We start from the raw sequence: 21,928 nt of genomic DNA, 5'->3' as shown, positions 1-21,928 counted from the left end.
GTCTCATATGGCCCTGCTATATGAGAAGAGGTTTGCCAAGAGGAAGTAGAAAGCTGAGCATCTTCCTTGTGTCCTTTCTCCACAATCATATTTCATCTTTTTTGTTTGTTTGGGGTTTTTTTGCCCAGACCTTCTGTTTCCCCTGTTAGCTTTTAGTATCAAAAGAACTTCTGTTCAGTCTCTTGACTTGTGAGATATTAGTTCAAAACACATTCTCACTGAAATTTCAGTGGGTCAGTCTGAGGAGTAAAAGCAACAAAAAACTTTACATTCTATCTCTATAAAGGAGTCTAGATGCCTCAGCCCGAACTTTCAGCATTCAAAACACTTGCTGAGTTCCAGCTGAACATACAGTCACCAAGTAACAGCTTATTTTCTGCAGGGAAGACCTCTTGGTTCCTGTATATGCTAAGAATCATCTGTATCTCAGTATTGCTGAGCAACTGGTATTAGTTCTGCTCAGCCCAAAGCAGCATCTTTCAGATAAAAGCAGAAGTGCTTTGGAGCAAATGAAGGAGCTACCTCAGCCATTTGCCATGTAGGAAGACATATCACCACAGTGCATCTTCCATCATGGGTTTACCATTCCCCCCCTTGCATCACATGCAGCGCCCAGACCAAGAGGCTTTCCTAAAACAGGATGCAAAACCCTGCTACAGAACAGGGAAAAAAGAACCCACGTCTTTGTGGAGCTGTGTGCTGCTGCTGCAGATAAGTAGTTACTGATACTTGATCTGGCTGCCTTTAAAGGATCTCAAGTACCACACTGCGAACACTACTGGGTAGACTTGTCCCAAGTGTGACCAAGAGTTAAGACTTAAGGTAAGCGAAGGGACAGATTAGCAGGATCTCAAGACACTGATTTCAGGCAGATATTTGCATCCCTCAACCTTCAAACATCACAGCTCTACATATCCAAGGGTCTGCCTCAGGCATAAAGACTTTGCAAGATCTGCCCTCTTACTGACGGCCCCATGTTTTGATTGCCTTCCACAGTTCTGGTGCTCCTCATCCTCTCCATGCGGCGCCAGCGGAAGCAGCCATACATCATTGACGAGGAGGAGAACATCCATGAGAACATCGTCAGGTACGACGATGAAGGCGGCGGGGAGGAGGACACTGAGGCCTTTGATATCGCCGCCATGTGGAACCCGCGGGAGGCCCAGCTTGTGGTGAAAAACAGGCAGGACATGCTCCCTGAAATAGAGAGCCTCTCCAGATACGTGCCTCAGGCGTGCATCATGGACAACAATGTCCACAACTATGTGCTCGCTAAGCTGTATGAGGCTGACATGGACCTCTGGGCTCCTCCCTTCGACTCCCTCCAGACATACATGTTTGAAGGGAACGGCTCGGTGGCAGAGTCACTCAGCTCCCTACAGTCGGTGACGACAGACTCAGACCAGAGCTACGACTACCTGACGGACTGGGGGCCGCGCTTCAAAAAGCTGGCCGAGATGTATGGCGCCACGGACAGCAGCGGGGCCCTGTGGTAACAGACAAGGAATTGCAGAGGGGTTTCCCTGTGAAATGGTGTCCGATTAGATCCATTCTCATCAGATGCTTCCATGGACATGGGTGAGGCCTCCTAAAATAGCAATACCGTGCTCAAATGAGAATGGGAAGAAGAGCGTGAATGAAGGTCTCTCTGGATCAGCTTTACTTGGTTAAATTAAGTCATTTCTGAAACAATGAGAAACAGAAGGAAGAAAGTTTTTCCTGTTTTTCTACAGAAAAATTGGAAAGCTCCACTCCTGGAATATAATGACATTACTCTTTCCCTCCCTCCTTACCTCCCTCCCTCCCTCTTTCTCTCTCTTATAAATGGCAGCTTACTGAGCTCTGTATGTCTGGGTTCAAAGATTTGTAAGCACCAATTGTAATCTCCAACTCACAGAAGACTGGTTCCTCATTGGTTATTTTCCCCCATTATAGTGGGAGAAAACAATAAATAAAAAAGACATGCTTGCTTATGAGAGAATAATTATTAAAAAAAGACAAAAAAACAAAAACACAAAGCAGAAAATTGAAACTGGAATCTCAGAGTGCTCTTTGTAAACTAAACCTCCTTTCTCTGTTGCTAACAGAGTCCTTTCCTAAACCTTTGGAAGCAAGGCTGAGATTTTTCTTCACCTGGCCGAGAGAGCTGGGGAAGAGGCTTTGACTTTCTGCTCTAGTTTAATGGCTGACCTATGAGTCATTGACATTAATACTAATCCATCTCCTATTGAGTTTGTGTAAATTTATTCTCCTCTCGGCTCTTTAAAACCATGACACTGCTAAACTGCTCAGAACAAAACCAGAAAATCTGCCTCTTTTGCACTGTAGATGTCTCTTCCATGTGCCAAATGTGAAGATTAGATTCTACCAATGAAAGCCAAATACATTAAAAAAAAAGAAAAAAGAAAAAGCTATATTTGGTAACTACATGGGTTAGATGGGCTTTCCTAATCTGTGTGAGGTCAATCCAAGGGATGTTTACATACTGTAGATAACCTACTTGAACAAATGCAGTATTATAGACCAATAAATGGATGTAAGAAAATTACATGTATAAGTTTTGTATATTTGTTAATTTTGGTAATAAATATGATGTACTGCATACAGTACACTACCTTAGCACCTCTTTTAATAAAAGTTAAACAGAAGGGAAAGTCTGATGGCAATTTATTGACTACCTTGCAAATAGCAGTTAGTGCTTATCTGTGGCTTTATTGTCACCTGCCTCGGGCATCAAGAAGAAGTGGTTTCTCTGCACTGCACCAAGGATACAAGCCTTTAGTCTGTAGGTTTGAGCAGTCTGCCTCCTGCTTTTATTGGCATTGGCTTGGACAGTGCCCTTAGCAGTGAATCAGCCCACACCTAGCCCAACGGAGTAGTTAACACTTCTGACCCAAGGAAGTCTGTTTGTTTTTGAATATTACAGCTGGGTCACTAAGAATCTTGGAAACTAGTTACACAGCCTCAAAAGAAGCTCATGCCTTCAGAAACATGACAAGACCATCCACAACACACAGTAGTCATTCATGGTCCATTTTACTCTGCAGATGAAGTTTTCAGCCTGGATCTAATCTTGTTTGCCTGTATAAATGGGGACAACAGGAAATTACACTAATGCAAGTTTCACAAAAGGTCATAGAAAGCTTCTGGAAGCAGAACAGTCTGCAGTGGCATTTGCTGGTTACTTTCTAGCTAAGAACCCTCTTCATCTCAACTGGAACTGAACTGGAACTGAGCTTAACACCTCTGGAGAAAATGCACTGAAATATACGCGATAATGATTCTTTTACTCATGCAGTACCACTTACCATCCCATACTGGGTTCACTTGATAACACTATACAAAGACCTGTAACCACTGTGATCAATGAAGTCGTGCATAACAGAATCACAGAATGTTAGGGGTTGGAAGAGATCTCCAGAGATCATCAAGTCCAGATCCCCTGCAAAGCAGGCTCCCTACAGCAGGCTGCACAGTTAGGCATCCATGCGGGTCATGAACATAGCACTATACTCAGGGGATGGAGAGGAAAGGAGACATGACAGCTGCTGTAGGACCTGTACCGCAGAGTACCCAGAGTAGATAGTAATGCATCAAGCCTGGCTAGCACAGCTCTGCTCTTGTTTTCTTGATTTCTCCTGAAAACATAGTAACAAGGCCATATATCTGAAAACAGACAAAATAGCAAAAGCTAAACAAATACTTGCTTGTGGAATTCTTCATGTCTAAGCTCAGACAGTGAGAAGTACCATCAGGAGAAAAGCTGGAGAAATTTTCTTGCTCTGTTTGTTTTCCTTATGGATGTCATTGCCATCGAGCATATCAAAACATTGTAAACTCAGCCAGGTAAGTACTTCCCTTGCGTCTCTGAAAGGCTGTGGAAAACACAGTAATCAGTGTCCTGATGGGATCCCATGGTGCCCTTGCTCTCATTGAAATCAGCACACTGATTTCAAGGGCAAAACTTTATTGCTCACATTTTCAAAAGGTAGAGAACCTTTTGTGGACTATCCGTGCTACCGTCTACAGCAATTTCTTCCCTATAATTGCTTCAAAAATCTTTTAACTACCATGTCATTCAGAAAGATTTCACTTAGATAATAAACAGCATGCACATTATGTTCCTCAGGGTAGTTTTCAGCCAAGGACAAATATCCCAACAACACAGCACCATGTTATTAAAGCATGTCTGAGGAATAACAAAACACACAACCTGTCCAGAAAGTTGAAGAGGCAAATCTCATGTAGTGATCCATTTTGTCCTTGAGTTTGTATTTCATTAATTTTTGATGCAAGTAGTGAAAAATAATGTGAATTAGTATAACTAATAATAAGTTACTAGAGAAAGCAGAAGAATAGCTGAATATAAAAACAGTTTTCCCAGTGAGAAACAGCTAAGCTTATGAGCAAAATCTTTACACTTTTAGTGCCTTTCTAATTGTAACGGACAGGGTTGACTTCGAATGTTTGGTGCTTTTTATTTTGCTTTCACAACCAAAATTAAATGAGCCACACAGCAAACCTTCCAAAACCAGGGCATTTGTGCTCATTGATTTTGCAAAACAGGAGTCAAGATTTTCTGCCCTGCTCTTAACAAGCTCCTTTAATTCCTCTGTTTGAAGTCTCTCACAGAAATTTCTGGTTGCCTTCAAGGCTTTCTATACACTTTTTTTAGCCCTCTGTTCTTTCATAGGGCTGCTGTTTTGAGCAGGTTCCTCATCATTTAGGCAAGCATACGATGCTGTTACTGTCATGTCCTTCATTATGCCTTTTTTCTCTTTTACTCACAAGCACAAATTGAGTCATGATCTCTTTGCAAATGTGACTTAATCTGCTGCTCCCCTGCTTACTCAGGCACCACAAATTAAAACAATAACGGCACTGGTAATTAACTGAGAGCTGGCAATATAGCTTGGCTCTCAGCCCATGGCGGGTAAAAGTTCAAGTGAAAAGTAAGACATATAAGTGCACACTAAGTGAACCAGAACTAGGCACCAATCAGACATACAAGCAAAGCGAAGGCAAACTTTAGACATTGTGTTGAAGAAACTGACTAAAGTGCAACAGGTTATACAGAGATTGCTGCCGATTGGGCAGGAGAGAGAGCAAGCACAGGGGAATCATTTTAACTGGGGAATGCACACAAGGAAGGATGTAAGAGGTAGAAAAATGTCTTCTGGAGCTCTTACTAGTGAAACCAAACTCCCAGGCGGTGGAGATAATGAACGCTGCAACTCACCCTAAACTGGAGAAGAGGCATGGTGTAAGCTCAATCGGTTTTTCTCTCAATCCCATGTGTTATTTTTTTGCTATTCCCCTACAACTACATCTCTTCTTTCTCCTTACTCTTACTCTATTCATGGGCCAATTATAAAGCCCTCATGCAGCCAATTTAATGCCCCTGAATCCCCATCAGTTATAATCATAGTGGTGGAGTCTAGCGGATGAAGAGGCTGCTCATATTTCAAAGCTTAATGAGTTCCATTTCTTTTAATGTTATACTTCTATTAAAATTCATGGTCATTTTTCTCCATTAATTTCATTTATGAATTAATTCCTTCTAATTTTCTAAAGCATGACGTGACCAGTGACTTATGTAGGTCATGCCAAACGAGTGTCAGTAAAACCTTTATAATGCAACATCTTGTATTCTGTACACCTTCATCATGACCCTCCCACACTTTTTCATTGGGATTCACAAGGCAGAAAGAAGAAAAGGGACAATGTTCATAGTTTATGTTCAGAGAATGGTGAATAATTAAAGTGATCCGCATTACAGAAGGAGCTCTCGTGTAGAGGGAATACAACAGAGCTCCACTTAGGCACAGAGAATAATATGTGGGCAGAAAGAGTACAAAGCCTGGATATTATAGTGTCTTCTACTTCTGCTCAAAGACTGAGCAGCATGCCAGGAGGCAATCAGAACCTCCAGCTAAATGGAATAAGAAGCTGAGAGTATTGAAAAGCATCTATCTAGGGCAGCTCACAGCGCACAAGCACCCAAAGCAAAACTTCTAGAAGTATACCAGGATTCTACCAGCAAGGCACATGCATCTGATATCAAAGCCATGTGGAGCAGCAGAGCACCTCTGAGAAGAGTTGTGCTCAAGTCTCAGAAGTTCTGCCTAGCTACAGTCACAGCAGGGACAGCTGTGGGCCCAACAGCAGGTATGGTGTGACAGTGAACCACAGTCAGCACACTGAGGCTGCTTCATTGAAGATTTGACTTTGGGGATGCTCAGTAAAAGTGTATAATTGAAACCTTAACATGGCAACTTGTTAAGTAAGAGTTTCCAATTTGCCTTCCTGGTCTGGTAATGTGCTCTGGTACATCTACAAGACAATTTATTGGTGCAAACAGTCATTACAGAACCTCTTTCTTCCTCCCAAATAGTCAATAAATTATGACAAATCTCAAAGGCCTACTTTGCACAAAGTACTGCATCACGTAATGCCCACAGCCATATTTCCTTCTCTCACACTGATTCATCCTCCCACTGCTCCAGTTTAACACGGTACAGAGGTTTTCAAGAATTCAAAATTATTCTTGGAGATCGTTTTTGATGCGGCTCAAGAGTTAGTTGAAACAAACAAAGCAGTGTGAAGAACATTTTTTTCCTGCTCCATACTGTTTGCATCGTGGTATCATGGCATTTTCTATTGCTATGCATGGCCTGTTTTACACAGATTAAAAAGATTCCCACAGAGCTGCTCACAATTTAAAAGGGAGAAATTCATCTTTCAGCCACACAACTGATGGCAGCAGAGACTAGCCGGCAGCAATCAGAGCTCATAATACATTGATTCCTCAGCAAAAAATACAGTTCTGTATGTAAACCTGTAAATTTTGGGTTACCAGCAAACTCTGAGCACATAGTTATTATCAGATTAACTCATCTAGCTGGAAGTAGGAATACTTAAAACACTCAAAGATATCATTATTTTGTTAAATTGCATTAAAACCTCGGAGTTGCTTAATTCATTTAATTGTTTGAGCTCCAAAGAAGCAGACTGTTCTGTAAACCAATCTAAAGAAACCTTTGTAACTGATATTTGCAAGGTCAGATGGAAGCACCAAGTATAAAATCTGCTCATATCTCCCTAGTGTAGCTGGAAAAACAAAGGAAAAGCAATCTCTAGCTCTGCTTTCAGTCTAAAGGAATTTGGAGTCCACAAAATCCTAATCACACTGCTTACCATAGCACCAGAAGGCATTCAGATGCTGGAATGGCATAGAACCCTACATGGAAATGAAGAGCAGTGTACTGGCTGCTTTATGGGATACAAAAATGACAAGATCCTTCTCTCAGACGAATTATTGAAAAAGCCTGGATTCTCCAAATATCAAATATTGCCCTCCAGTGCACAGAAAATTGCTTTAAAAAGTAATTATTATTCACTGAAAGGAACCGGAACAATTTTGGAAGAAAGGAAGCAGAACAGTTCTGAAATAACTGAATTTATTATCTTGCTAGGCAAAGAAAAAGAAAGAATGACAACGTATAAATACAGCACATGCATGTTTTAGTGTTCAAACTCAAGTCCAATAACTATCAAGGGTTTATTGTAAAGTCAACCACTCTTCTAAGTAGCCACTCATTTCAGTAGTTCAGAGAGGACTTAGCTGCCTGAGCACAAGAATCAAGAGCCATTTCAGATGCTCTTAAGTTTGCAAGCCATCTATGTTGGGCCAACATATAGGACGCCAGACTGGAAATCTGCATCCTCCTGGAGAAGCAGCTGGAGAGTACAATTAGGAGTCATCTGGAACAGCACTAAGATATCTCCTGGAAAACTGGGCCTCCAAACTCTTCTCTTAAACCTTTCTAATTCAATTTACTCCAAACACATTTGCATGCTGTTGTATGTGTAATTTGCATCTTACACTCTCTGACTTCATCACTTTAATTATAACAATTCTATCTGCCCTGATTTAGTCCTAAGGCAATTTAAAGTCCAGATGAAACAAACAGACCTGAGAAAATACTTTTTGACTCTACTATGAAACCATTATTGACTTTGCACACTGCTTTTCCAAGAAGAAAAATTGAGAAGACATTCTCACAGGGACAGAGAGCTTGATGCCAATAATCAATATACGGTTTTTCCCTTTAAGCCATCAGTATGAATCCTCTTCAGCTCAAGAGGATGGCATAGCTTAATCCTGAATGAATTTCCACAGTCAGGGCTGTGTGCTGGAATAGACTGGGAGAAATATAAACTCTAGATCAAGATTTTTCTCAAGCAAATTTTCAACAGCATTACCACTGCCAGGAAAACCAGGCATACAAGAGAGCATAGTATCATAGGATCATAGAATGGCCTGGGTTGAAAAGGATCACAACGATCATTTAGTCTCAAAACCCCTGCTATGTGCACGGTCACCAACCACCAGACCTCCATCAAGGTCAGGGTGAGTCTCTGTTTCTCCATGCCAACTGACAGGTATTAGCAGAGGCCAGAAAGCACAGGCTTATCCTAACAGTGTGTTCTGGGTGCTCCTGGAAGTCACCACATCTGCACATGTCTGACTTAAGGGCAGAACAACTCTTAAGACTACTTACCTTTCTTGCCCTTCTCCAGCAAAATGTATTGAGCAGAAGAACTATAAAGTGACTCGGTTATACAGTGTGTTCTCTAGTTCATGTTATATCCTCTGTGTATTCCACTATTCCAAGGTGCTCTCAATAATTAATAAGAAATAACATTGGAATGCTTAGCTGAGCTAAACTCTTTGCAAGTTATCCACCAGTGCTGTTTATTTTCATTTAGTGTAACTCTTACACCAGAAATCCTTTTGCTCCAAAGAGACAGGACACACACAAGAAAGGAAATGCAACATTCAGGATTCCTTGTCCTTAATTTGCTTGGGGGCAACTCACAGCTTATGCTGCGTGTTAAGGTCTGTACCACCCGGGATGTGCTGGTTAAGAACTGCTTTGCCTACACTCAAGGGAAGAAACAAAGCCACAAGTAAAAGATAAGCAGTTTTAAACATACCTTATATCATCATTTCTGACTTAATTTCCAAGGGAAATAGCTACAATGCATTAAATACAGCACACTCGGGTAGGGAACGTGGACTGTACAGTAACCTGAAAAATTCATGTAGCTGAAGTGACCTTACTGAAACTGGTAACACAGCCAGTCTCTTTCCCATAAACTCTGACAACTGCAATCAAAAGGAACAGAGGGTGGTGATGCTCTAAAATAACTTGTTTATTAACCAGAAGGCCTAGCTGCACCCAGTGAGAAGCTGTATGCTGTGAGAAGGGGGGACATCAGTACCTGAGAGAGAACTGATAAGAGTTCTTTCTAATATTCTTCTCTCACTTTAATTGCTTTGACCCCTCTCCCAGCCTCCTTTCCTTTCAGACAGAACTGTAGCGCTTATTACAATGTTATCATTACAGAAATTGTATTCTCCTCATAAATACTGCTGTGTCGTGACAGAATGGAAGAAGTGAATTATTTTCACTTTTCCAGTGAGAAGCTGAGGTTTCTTTACTGACTGTTTTGGCAAATTTTTTACAGATTATTTAAATTCTTCATGAGTAAAAACCGCCACCCATTTTCCAGCTGGTTCCTCCTACTGCTTCATTTACACTACAGTTTCCTCAGTGTTGTGAGTCAGTTTTCAAACAAAAATTTAATTTGGTTGGTTGCTTCTTATGGTACGTGCAAACAGCACTGCTCTGAATAGCCATTTTTCTAATCAAAAATGAAGGGACAGATTCACAGGGGAGACTCCCTTGCACAGAAGCAATTACTAAAAGGCAAACATTACGGTTGCTTTTATTGACTTCAATAACAGCTGGTAGTTTTCTGTCTCTTTGATAGTCAGGCAACTGACTGAAAAATGAGACAGAAAGAATGAACTTCAGGAATTCACTTAAGCTTTAACCAAGCGGATGCATCAAGAGAATATAGAAGTCTTTCTCCATTTCCAAAGCAATCTCTACTTTGAAGTAGCAACTCACCGCTGCTCCACTATGTGAATGCTCCTATTTACCTAATCCAGGTTCATCTTCTCCTTATGCAGAGGGCAAATCAGAATTATTTGCATTACTGCTTGTTTTGCTGCTATGCATGGCAAACTCCGGTCCTCTGGGGCAGCAGCACAGCATGAAAGCCATGTTGACAGCAGGTTCCTACATTTCAGTTTAGTTCTAATGATGGCTAAGGTATTACTAGCTACTGCAATTACAGATTTTCATAAACTAAATGTTCATGCAGCTGAGCATATTGAGTGCTAGCAATTTCCATTCTGGTGATTGAGAAACCTTCAGAGTAGTAAAAGCTCACAAAAGAGGTATTCCGGTATTCCAGAAAAAAAAAGAAAACCAAACACTGCAGCCTGTTTGTTTCCAAACAGAACAGAATGTTGTTTAACTACATTTCGCAGAAGGCTTTTTCACAGTTAATACAGGAAGCTGCAAATTGCCTTCACTTTCATACCTCCCGAGACTGCCGGGTGGCAAAAAGGTGCTTGAGAACATGAAAGAAAGGAAGAGACATGTCTTCATGCAGAGACAGGATGTGAAGGGAAGAAAAAGCATCCAAGGATGTGGGCAACAGGACGCTGCTCCTCCTAGAAGAGCCCTCCAGCAGTCATTCAGTGGAAACTTATCCCATTACTTCACGGCTCTTTCAGTTTACTTCGTTGGCACAAAGTGAATTCATTCCTACATACAAGAGAAATTTGTCTGTCCTAATGAGACTGGAAAGTTAATTCTGACGAGTAAGACAAAACAGGCACACAGTAAAGCTGAGAGTCATTTAACATGGCCTATTATATCCCTCCGTACCATGAGGAAGTTTGGGCTCTGGTTCACAACGCAGCAACGCAATGCAATGACGCTCACCTCAGTGGGAGGTGGTGACACCAAAGCCAGTGCAAAGGCCAGTCCACAAATGTCTGTTAGACACCACACACAACTACTGGAGTAAAAGTAATGCTGCGAGACTCTTCCCCCAGCCTTGAAAGAGAGCGGGGAAAATGTTGTTCTTTAAATCCTCACTCTAAGCCAGCACGGCTCTATTCATCAGCCACAGGGAGCCTCGTCTTTATTTAGGAAATGGTATTTATAATGCAGTGCTATACTCTATGTCAGTTCCCAGAGGACAGTCTGTGCCGTTTCTGTTGCTCTAGTGGAAATGAACAGCTGCTTTCTAGATTTCCCAAAGCCCTGGTGCAAAATAAATCCTTCTCTCTTCACTTAATTTTAAAGAGCAACTACGGTTGGGCAGGGAATATATGTGGGAGAGGAGCAAAAGCAAGGAATGAATTATTTTATATCATTTCACTCCTATATTATCTCTAAAGTAATCATTTAAACTACAGAACTGGCAAAACTAAAAATACCATCACAGGAGCAGCTGAGGAACTGCCACAAGGTACAAACATCATCTCCCTCTTCCTTTTCCCCATGGTAATTTCACCCTTCTCTACTCCACAAAGTCTTCACTAAAATGAAAGAAAAAGGAATCTGAAACTGAACACATTTCATCCAGGAGAAAAAGGGGAAATGAGAGCAAACAACATATAGATTTCCTTCAGTTGCTATAATCCAGCCTTTACAGGTCTAAGGTCAAGACTGAATCGTTGTTTCCATTTCACTTCTTATTTTTAGCAGGTTTATACAGCTCTGTTGACTTAATATACCCTAGGATGAAATTCAGTTTACAGAGTAGGAGAGCCAATTGTTTAATCCAAAGAGGTCACACAACTCGTCTCAAGGGTTACCTTGCATTATTTTCATTCCTGGACACATCCAACTTTAAAATTCTCTCTTTTAAAAGCTGAGACCAGTCTTTAGGTTCTTCCATGAAGAAATCTGGAGGGGGGAACCCCTTGATCTTTTCATCTCCTTTCTATTTGTCCCATGTGTCATTAAGCTCTCCTCACTGTTCTCTTTTTATGCATGCACACACAGAAAAAGAGGTGTTGGTATCTGTGCTCTCACATCCTGAGGAAGACAGCAAGAACTACTATGCTCCCTAGTGCTCATACTTATGGGGAGGTATATTCATATTTCCACCATCTGTTTACCTTCTCAGTTATCACCCAGTGCTTCAGTTCACACATGCTTACGGTCACAAGGCTGTCCTTTACATTCAGGCAGTTTTATAAATGATGCACGTCTGATAATAATTCACCTGGTGCTTGAACTTCACCTGGAGTTTAGCAGCATGCTGCTGCATCTCCAAATGCAATTATGGTTTAACAGCACGGTGTCTCATCTCTCATTTCCTAACTAGATAGAATAAAAGATAAATAAAAAGTAACGTGTCCAGTTAATCTGCACCCTCTCATCCCTACGTCTGCATTTACATACAGACTCACATGCACAAACTGTAGATTATATGCATTCACATATACATCAATTTAATGTCCTCTCTTCTTTAATCAATTATCCATGATAATCCATTGTATTCCCCCAGGTACTCAGTCATCAAAGCCACTTTAAACCTCTTCTTGAAGATCAAATGGCTCTTTAATCCATTTATTTACAGTTTACTGAGTTACAGAAAATTAATCAGGATCGTAAGTTAGCTGCTGCAGCAAGCCTCTTCTGAAGGCTGCTATCATTGCAGACAGTAATTCTCAGAGAACCAACAGCATGGGAGGGAAGAAAGGAACAAATCTTCCAACGTCTGTTCCTCGCATCAGCTGCCGTCAATGACTGCCTCCCTCTGATCCTTGTTTGATCAAACTCTACTCCATCAAATCCATTTAAATGAATTAGCACTACTGAGGTAACTGAAGAGCTAATTAGTCTTAAACTTTGTAGTTAAGTTCTTCATATGATGTCTCCTGGTGTCTAGCAGGCTAAGCAAGAGGTTTTCTTCTGAAGTTATCTGGGCATAAAAATGTGTCTGTAAGGAAGCATTTGAATTGCACAAGGGAGCCTCCAATTTTTGGTCTTGGCAAAGGTTCCACTTTATTGTTCCACGCAAATATTCTCCTCCTCACATTCCTGTATATATCCATCCTACTGATGAATGCTTACTGGCCAACTTTCTGGATATGATTGGTATTAAACCACTATAATTAGCTGTTGATTAGGCAAGGCTCCACAAATTTAAGACCCAACTAATTAATGCACATTCATGTTTGCCATGCATATTCACACCAGTTATTCTCTACAGCAGCAGAGAAACTGAACCAGCTAAACTAATGGACTGTGAGAATCTGAAGGAATTTCTTGTTAATTCTGCAGAGCCCTATGATATTATTAACCGTCATGTTTGCATACATAGACAAACACAAATATAGCAACCTCTAGAATTCTACTGTCGCTTTCAGAAACTGTAGGAGCAGAAAGAAGTAACAAAGCATGGCTGTTATGATGAGGAAGTGAACAGAAGTTCCACTGCCAACTGGTGCTGCAGGAGGACGCAAAGTAAATGGAAAATTGTCAATGTTTCAATTTTCCTTCTCCTCCAAAGATGATATTGCAATCCTGACCTACATTTTCCAAATACATATCCTGCAGTAGACGTGCTGAAACTCCGCTGATCCTATAAGATATACATATGATGTCAGAAATGACCCAGAAATGACTTACATCACTTTTTTGCAATGGCTCCTTCAAATGATTTCACAAATGACTACTTCATTTCCAATTATTCCTGTGGTCAAGTGATTATGTCATCAGACTAGAATGTTGTCATGAGGTAGCTGTCACCTCCTGCCACATAATGTCTATTTACTTTATTTCTGTTACACCAAACAATCAAGTATCCAGATTTTGTATAAAAGACAGTGTGTATCTGACCAGTACTGTTTACCAAAGAGCTGCAGTCTGGCTGCGTCTGAGAACAGAGTGCTTCCATGATACAGATAACTCCCAGCCAGGTTACCTGCTAAAATACATTTTAATGTTTTTGTTTTTAAATTATACCCCTTCATAAATTAGTTGGATCTCAATAGTTGAGAATTCTATGTCTTACAATTTGTATTGATAAATAAATGCTATTTAAGCAACTAGGCTGCTTGGTATTCATTTAGTAGAATTATTGAATAAAGGCACTTGAATGAAATCAATAGGAGGATGCCAGAAGGAGAAAATTAAAATAGATCCGCCTCAATTTCATGTGACAATTTCTTCTGGCTCTCTGCCATGAAAAAGAAATTGTACCGACTTGTATCCATGTACAACAACATATCAATAAGCATCTATTTGTGAGTCTGGGCATTTAATTCTTCATTCACATATTCCAGCCTGCTGCTAGAGAGATGCTATCAAATTCTGCAGCATCTGCACAAGGCTGCTTAAGCCTGCTTATCCTCACACTAATATAAAACAATGGAATAGAGTTAAATCCACGCAAATAGCTTCACAGGGAAAATCGAGCCAAGTGAATCCAATCTTCAATACCTTATCCTTTTTTCCTGATTACAGTTCTACTTTACAACAACATCGGTCAGCTCCCAAAACACTGCGGCTATCAGGTAAGTCAGGTAAAGACACAACAGAGCCCTCATGAAGGATTCAGGCCACTGTCGTGGTTTCCTTGATTGTAGCCAGCCTCAGCACAAAGAGAAGAGCTGTGAATCCTGTGTCTGGCCTGAGCATGCCAAGCACTTGTCTGATGCAGAACATCTATTGTTTGTCTCCCTGCTCCCCATATTTCCTGATCTCATTTCTAAACATCCCAGGCTAAACTCAACTCAAAGGCTGTACCAAAATACATCCCAGATGGAATGTTAGGCAAGCTTTCTCAAAACTCAAACTACAGAAGCAGTTTTCAGCACAGCATCAAACTCTGCAATGTGTGGTTCATTCGTCCTTTTGCCTAAAGGGGATAATTTTATACGCATTTCCTGGGTAGGGGCAGGAAGAATAATAATGCAGCACTTCCCAAGCACTGATGTTCCCACCAAAATATGGAAATGAGATTCTCTATACTCCTGCGATGTCTTGCAGTGGTGCACACCTCTCTCCACGCCATCACCTGTGAGAAATCTGAAGCACATCATCGAACACATTTTCCAGCAACCAAAAGATGGCAGTGTTTCAGAGCATTACATGTGTATGTGTACAAAAAGGCAGCTTGTTAGATGGCTATAGATTGTATTACATGTTGTCTTCAAAGGTTAAAAATCAGCTGGTTTGTGATACTGCAACCCAATGATAAGAAAGTAAACAAACTGGTAGCCTATGAAGATATAGGAATCCACGGCAAAACCTATTAATGTGTTCTGAAAATTCTTCAAGGCTATCAAACCAGAGCTACAACCAAAGTTGGATATATCTCTGTATGATGTGTGTGTGATGGTAAAGAATGAGTTTCCAAATTAAATGCTACATTTTACAATTTTTCTTCAACAAGTTCCAGTCTTTGGCAAGCAGCAGAACTAAGCTTCAGATCACAAATGCTATTTGAGCCCATCCATTGCACAGTAATCAAACAGAGCAAGGAAAAATCATGCAAATATCTGCAAAATTGATGCCATTTCTTTTTGATAGTGCAAATCATCTGATAATCTAGCAGTTGCATCTTTTCAGCTCATCTCTGCTTTATGGTAACTTGGAAATGAGGCATCACAGTAGAAGTGCACAGCCATTCTCTGACCTTTAAGTTGAGAACACATTTCCACCTTCAGCGTCTATACTCCTACAACACTTGCAAAACAGTCCAAACCCCTCAAATGGTTACAGAGAATTACAAGATCATTACACAATATTTAAATTGTCCAGACACAGGCAGATTTCAGTGTTTGAAAACCACCCTCACTGTAAAAAACTTCTTCCTCATATCCAATCTAAATCTCCCATCCTTTAATTTTAAACCATTTCCCCTTGCCCTATCATAGCAGACCCTATTGAAGAGTCTGTCTCCTTCCTTCTTATAGGCCCCCTTTAGATATTGAAAGGCCATTATCAGGTATCCTTGTAGCCCAGCTCCTCTGTTACTGACATAGGAAGACTTTAAGAGCAGGGGGAGTAGCAAATTGGAGGAGAAAAGATTTCACAGCTAAAGAAACTGCATGTCAACCTGAAGAACAGCACCCAATCTGTATCTCTGCTGCTGAATTTCCTTTTGATGCTACTGGCTTTAATCTTCAGATCTATGTCAGCAGTCAGTAAAATGCAGATAGTATTACCCTTCTACTTGAAAGATGCTATAAAGTTTTTAGTATTTGAAATCTATGAGGTTATTTGAGCACAAGCACCTTAGAAAAGCCCAAGAGGAAAAGAACAAGTCCACATTTATGGGAGAGCTTATGAATCCCTATCAAGGAAGAGTGAAAGAAGCAGTACTTTAGAAGATGCTTTGTGAATGAGCACTGATTGTCCTGTGTGCTGGGTGAAAAGAGTCACCTGTGGAAAAACTATGACCAAATAGAGATCTATATGTATGTATATGTATACATATATATATTCAGATATTCATATGTATATATACATAATTCTGATATATAAATATATATACAGCACTTTACAAACAACAACAAAAAAAATCTTCCAGCTTTTACTCTCCCACAGAAGCATGGAATTTTCTATCACAGACACTCTCACACTGCTTTTCACTTCTGCCATTATTTATTAAAGCATACTCTCATTTTCATCTTCATTGCGACCTTTTTCCTTGTTTCTCATTTTCCACCTCTATACAACCTCTCTGATATTCTTTTCCATTCTCAGCAACACGAAGACACTGTCAGGATGGTATTTATTTGAGAGACTGTTCTCTTCTGACTAGTACTGCCCTCCTGACAGACATATGCTTCCCATTAGCATCAGCGTGAGCTCTGCTGCAAAGTGACTGCAGTCTGTAGCTCACGAGCTCTCCACTGACTGTGGGGTTTCTACTCATTAAACACTGCTATTTTGCATAGTTAGTTGGGAGTGCTGATTTATATACTTGTATTTTAACTAGAATGAACCAGTTTCAGTATTTTTTGTGCCTCTTCTATAGCTGAAAATACAACTTTCCAATAAGTCTGACTAAAATATCTCTTACATCATGCAAGCGGCTGCGAGACCACAGCGTGAGAAGACTCCAATGAGCCGTTTGTGACTGCTGGCCTGTGAGAAGGGAGGAAGATGTCACTTTCTCAGCTGAATAAAAACATCTTATTGTAAAAACACCTGTGACAGATTGTGGAATGCACTTTAGAATATGTTTATTGTTTTAACATTTTTTAAAAAGAAGATAAAAACGGGATTCTTTTTCTCTCAAGATTTTCTTTAAAATTAGCTATTAAGAACTGAGGCAAGTGCACTATTTACTAATGTATCATAGCTATGGACATTCTTGGAATGTCATTCTAATTCAAGTACATATAGTCATTTTTCCTATTTCAACCTTCAGTGTCACTTAGACTTTCAGCTTAGCAAAATAAACCATGTCCAGGAAGATGAGCCGGGTCCTCTTGGGGTCAAATCGGAACAGTATTATCCTAGCAGACACTGTTGTGAAAAAAATCACTGAGTTTTAATGACCTTTTACAACAGTAATCCCATAGTGGCAGGAAAAATACCAGAAGATGCTAAGAAAAAGGAAAGAGAGCACTAGCTGTTAAGTAAACATTAAAGAATTGAACTCTCAGACAACGAACTGAAGGTTGTTGACTTAATCCACTGAATGTCAGGAGAAATTGCTTTTGGAAAGAGCTGCATCCCAATAGGAATTGATACTCATGGACCTGCAGTTCTTCTGCACTATATTAAGCCATGTAGAGGAACTTCTCAAACACACATACAAGTTATGTGTTTCAAACGCCACAAAGTCCCCAAAGGGATTAAGTAGTAAGAGAGGATGTACATACATAGCTTAAGTTGTTTCAAAACTGACAGGAAGATGCAGAAAAAGGACTAAAAAAATAATAAATAAATAAATAAAATTAAAAAGTGCCCCATGAACATCATTCGAGGGATCCCAAATATATAGAGAGCCATGAATTCAGTTTGAGGAAGACAGTCCTTCTACAGAGTTTAAGCATCAGTCCTTAGCACAGTCTTGTCACCACCCACTAGGGAGGCTGACAGTCCATGGCAGTATTCACAGGCACATCACAGAAAATTCTCTCTTTGATGACAGAAGATGAAAGGACACACAAGTTTCCAGCTGAATTATGCGTGAAGTAGAAAAAAGAGACAAGAAAGGGAAGGCAACCTACACCAAGATTAGGAGTTAAAGACCTCCAGTTCCCATGGGTTTTACACTGTATCACATTAAGAGTATTTCCAAGTCCTTCTGTAATTGTTTGACTAAAGGCAAAGATCCTGGTGACAGAGGACATACACAGAAAAGGCAGAGATATCAAATGCTTTCTTTGCTTCATTCTTCATTGACACTGCCAGCTCTCAGGAATCCCTGACCCAGGAGACAAGGGAATAAGTCAGGAGAAATTAAGACTTCCCCTTGGTTGAGGAGAATCAGATTAGGGATCATTTAGACAAATTTCACATCCACAAGTCCATAGGCCCTAATGGGATGCACCCACGAGTGCTGAGAGAGCTGGTGAACAAGATTGCTAGACCACTCTCGGTCATCTTTGAAAGGCTGTGGCAATAAGGAGAGACGTCTGGGAACTGGAAGAACCTTCCAACCCCTGTGATTCTGTGATCAGTGACTTAGACAAAGTGATAGTGTCTCCTCAGAAAGTTCGCTGATGATACAGAACTGTGAGGATTGGATGATATCCCAGTGCGCTGCCATTCAGAAGGATCTCCACAGGCTGGAGAGATGGACAGAGAGGAAGCTTTTGAAATTCAACAAAAGCAAGTGCAGGATCCTGCACCTGGAGAGGAATAAACCCATGCATCACTAAAGGCCGGGGACTGACCCACTACAAAGTAGCTCTGTGGAGAAAAACTTGGGCATCCTTGTGGACAACATGTTGACCATGAGCCAGCCATGTTCCCTCATGGCAAAAAAGGCCAATAGTGCCCTGGGGTATGTTGGGAAGATCGTTGCTAGTAGGTCGAGTGAGGTGATCCTCCCTCTCTACTCAGCCCTAATGAAGCCTCAAGTAGAATGCTGTGATCAGTTCTGGACTGTCCAATACAAGAGACACATAGACATACTGGAGAAAGCACAGCAGAGGGCTACTAAAATGATTAAGAAACTGGAGCATCTCACATATGACTAAATCTGAAGGAGCTGGGCCTCAGTCTAGAGAAGGCTCAGGGAGTGTCTGATTAATGTGTGTAAGTATATGAAGAAGGGTGTCAAAAGAACAAGGCCAGGTTCTTCTCAGAGATACCCAGCAATAGGATGAGAAGCAACAGTCACAAACTGAAACACAGGAAGTTCTGACTGAACACGAGTTAAAATGTAATTACTATGAGTATTGGAACAAGTTGTCCGGAGAGATTGTGCAACCTCCTTCTCTGGAGAAATTCAAAAGCTGTCTGGACACAATCCTTAGACTCTTCTTGAATAGGGAATTGGACCAGGTGATCTCCAGAGGTCTCTTCCCATCTCAGTCATTCTGTAAATCTGTAACTCTGTTTCCCAGAAATATTAAATCTGAAATCTGAAATAGAAATCAAATCTGGATGTATTTTCTCTTTTTTAAAAGACAGGGCAATTGAGTACAGTGCTGAAGTAACTGTTTAAAAATACAAAATTGTTTCAAATTTGTGAGTTTTTTGGTCATTTTCAGCCCTAGACTACAAAAGTATCCAAGTATGCACACCATTTGGTTTTAGACTCATAGGCAAACAGGCCCTTCCCACCCTAGAAAGACCACAGTTGTAGCATTTGTAATCTCATTGTCCCAGAATATCAATCACTACTTACAAAGGCTTTTATCAGTTATTCAGAAATACATAAAAAATAGTTGATGCACATAAAATTCAGTGATTGGCACAATAATACAAAGTATAAAGTGTCATGCCCTCTTGTCAGAGCAATCTATGTCTTAAATAATTGAAAGATCAGGGAAAAAAATATCAAGGCCATGGGGAACAAACAATTCCATGTAGATTTTTATGCTGTAATAAAAGGAGTTGATGTCTCAATCCATAAAGTCATTGAACCATAGAATCATTTGAGTTGGAAGGGACCTTTAAAGACCATCTAGCCCAACTCCCCTGCAAAGAACAGAGACACCTACAGTGAGATCAGGTTGCTTAGAGCCACATTCAGCATGACCTTGAGTATGTCCAGGAACAGAGCACCCACCACACCTCTGGGCAACCTGTTCCAGTGACTCACCACCCTCATTGTAAAAAAAAATCTTCCTTATATCCAATCTAAAACTCCCATCTTTTTGTTTGAAACCATTTCCCTGTGCTCCATCACAAAAGACCTCACTAAAGTGTCAGACTCCTTCTATCTTACAGCCCTACTTTAGATATTGAAAGGCTACTATCAGATCTCTCTGGGGCCTTCTCTTCTCCAGACTGAACAGCACCAGCTCTCCTGTCCTCATAGAGAAGTGTTCCATTCCTTGGATCTCTTTGGTGGCCCTGCACTGGATGCACTCCATCAGATCCATATCTCTCCTGTACTGAGGACTCCACATCTGGATGCAGTGCTCCAGGTGAGACCTCATCAACATAGAGCAGAGGGGCTGGATCACTTCCCTTGACCTGCTGGTCACACATCTTTTGATGCATCCCAGGGTACAGTTGGCTTTCTGGGCTGCAAGGGCACATTGCTGGCTCCTGTTCCATCCATCCACCAGTACCATCAGGTCCTTTTCAGCAGGGCTGTGCTCTATTCTGTGTCACTATGAAGAAAAGGAGATTACACTGTTTCTGTATTTTATGTGCGCTTCCTTTCATAAGCAGTTCACAGAATTGTAGGGACTGTAAGGGACATTCACAGATGTAGTCCAACCTCCTCCTAACATAGGTTCCCTACAGCAGCTTGCACAGGAAAACCTTTCTGAGACAGGGAGCTACTGGAGAGAGTCCAGTGGAGAGCCACAGAGATGATCAGAAGCCTGGAGCATCTCTCTTATGAGGAAAGGCTGAGTGACCTGGGGCTGTTTGTTCTGGAGAAGGCTGAGGAAAGATTTCATCACTATTTGTAAATACATAATAGGTAGGAATCAAGTGGATGGGACCAGGCTTTTTTTTTTCAGTAGGCTTGAGAAACAGTACAAGGGACAAGGGACACAAGCTGCAACACAAAGCATGAGGAAAACTTCCCTGTGAAGGTGACTGAGGACCCCAGAACTGGACACTACTCCAGGTGTGGCCTCACCAGGGCAGAGTAGGAGAGGATCATCTCCCTTGACTTGCTGGCCACACTTATTAACACACTCTGGAATACTATTGGCACTCTTGGCCACAAGGTCACACTGCTGGCTCATGGCCAGTTATGTTGGCCAATTTTCTTGACAGATGTTGAAAAATGGGTGTCAAAATTAAAACCCAGCAAGGAAAGAAAAAAAAAAAAAAAGAGAGAGAGAGAGAGAGAGAGAATCCTGAGAGATGTACAAGGCTAAAGAAAACAAGCTCAATCACACTTCATGATTTGTTTTTAAAGAAATTACTGTGCTGAGGAGTATACTCCTAAACAGAAAATACTGGTAATCTCATTAAAAGGAAGATAAGGATAAAATATGGAGTAGAAGCTGGAGACAAACTTAAACAAGAAATTAGGTACAAGATTTTCCATTGGATTCTTTTTATATTGATGGTAAACAACAATTATTTTTTTCCTCACATAGTTAGGAGGGAGGGATAACTTTTATGACTATGCATGCTGGTTATTTTCCAAGATCAAAAGCAGCAGTCAGGGCCAAGGACAACGCTTTCGCAAAGGAGAGGTGAAAATAGCAATGTCTTTCTGCAGAGTTTCACCCCATCAAGGTAAAGTGGTTAATACTTGATGGCCTCAGAGACACACAGACGGCACATAGAGGTCAGGAGCCCAAAGCAGGAGGAAAACCTACAGGTTACTGTGGCATTTTACACATTTATATTTCTTTCATTAACAGACTTATAGTCCTTTT

At 40.8% G+C, this 21,928-nt stretch overlaps 1 protein-coding gene across 2 annotated transcripts in view; it reads left to right on the top strand.

Moving 5' to 3' along the window:
- CDH20 (cadherin 20) overlaps positions 1-2,648 on the top strand; it is a 111,222-nt gene extending 108,574 nt beyond the window's left edge. For both annotated transcript variants that reach the window (XM_015854640.3, XM_015854639.3), the window contains one exon: positions 997-2,648. In XM_015854640.3, the coding sequence (XP_015710126.1) occupies positions 997-1,496 (500 nt within the window). In that variant the 3' untranslated portion in view covers positions 1,497-2,648. The remainder of the gene's footprint in view (positions 1-996) is intronic.
- The last annotated feature ends 19,280 nt before the right edge of the window (positions 2,649-21,928 follow it).

The sequence above is a fragment of the Coturnix japonica genome, chromosome 2 (assembly GCF_054131305.1).
Source record: "Coturnix japonica strain WE chromosome 2, WE-NBRP24, whole genome shotgun sequence".
NCBI classification, from domain to species: Eukaryota; Metazoa; Chordata; class Aves; order Galliformes; family Phasianidae; genus Coturnix; species Coturnix japonica.
The sequence above is the reverse complement of the archived record's forward strand: the minus strand, read 5'-3'. Positions and strand labels throughout refer to the sequence as shown.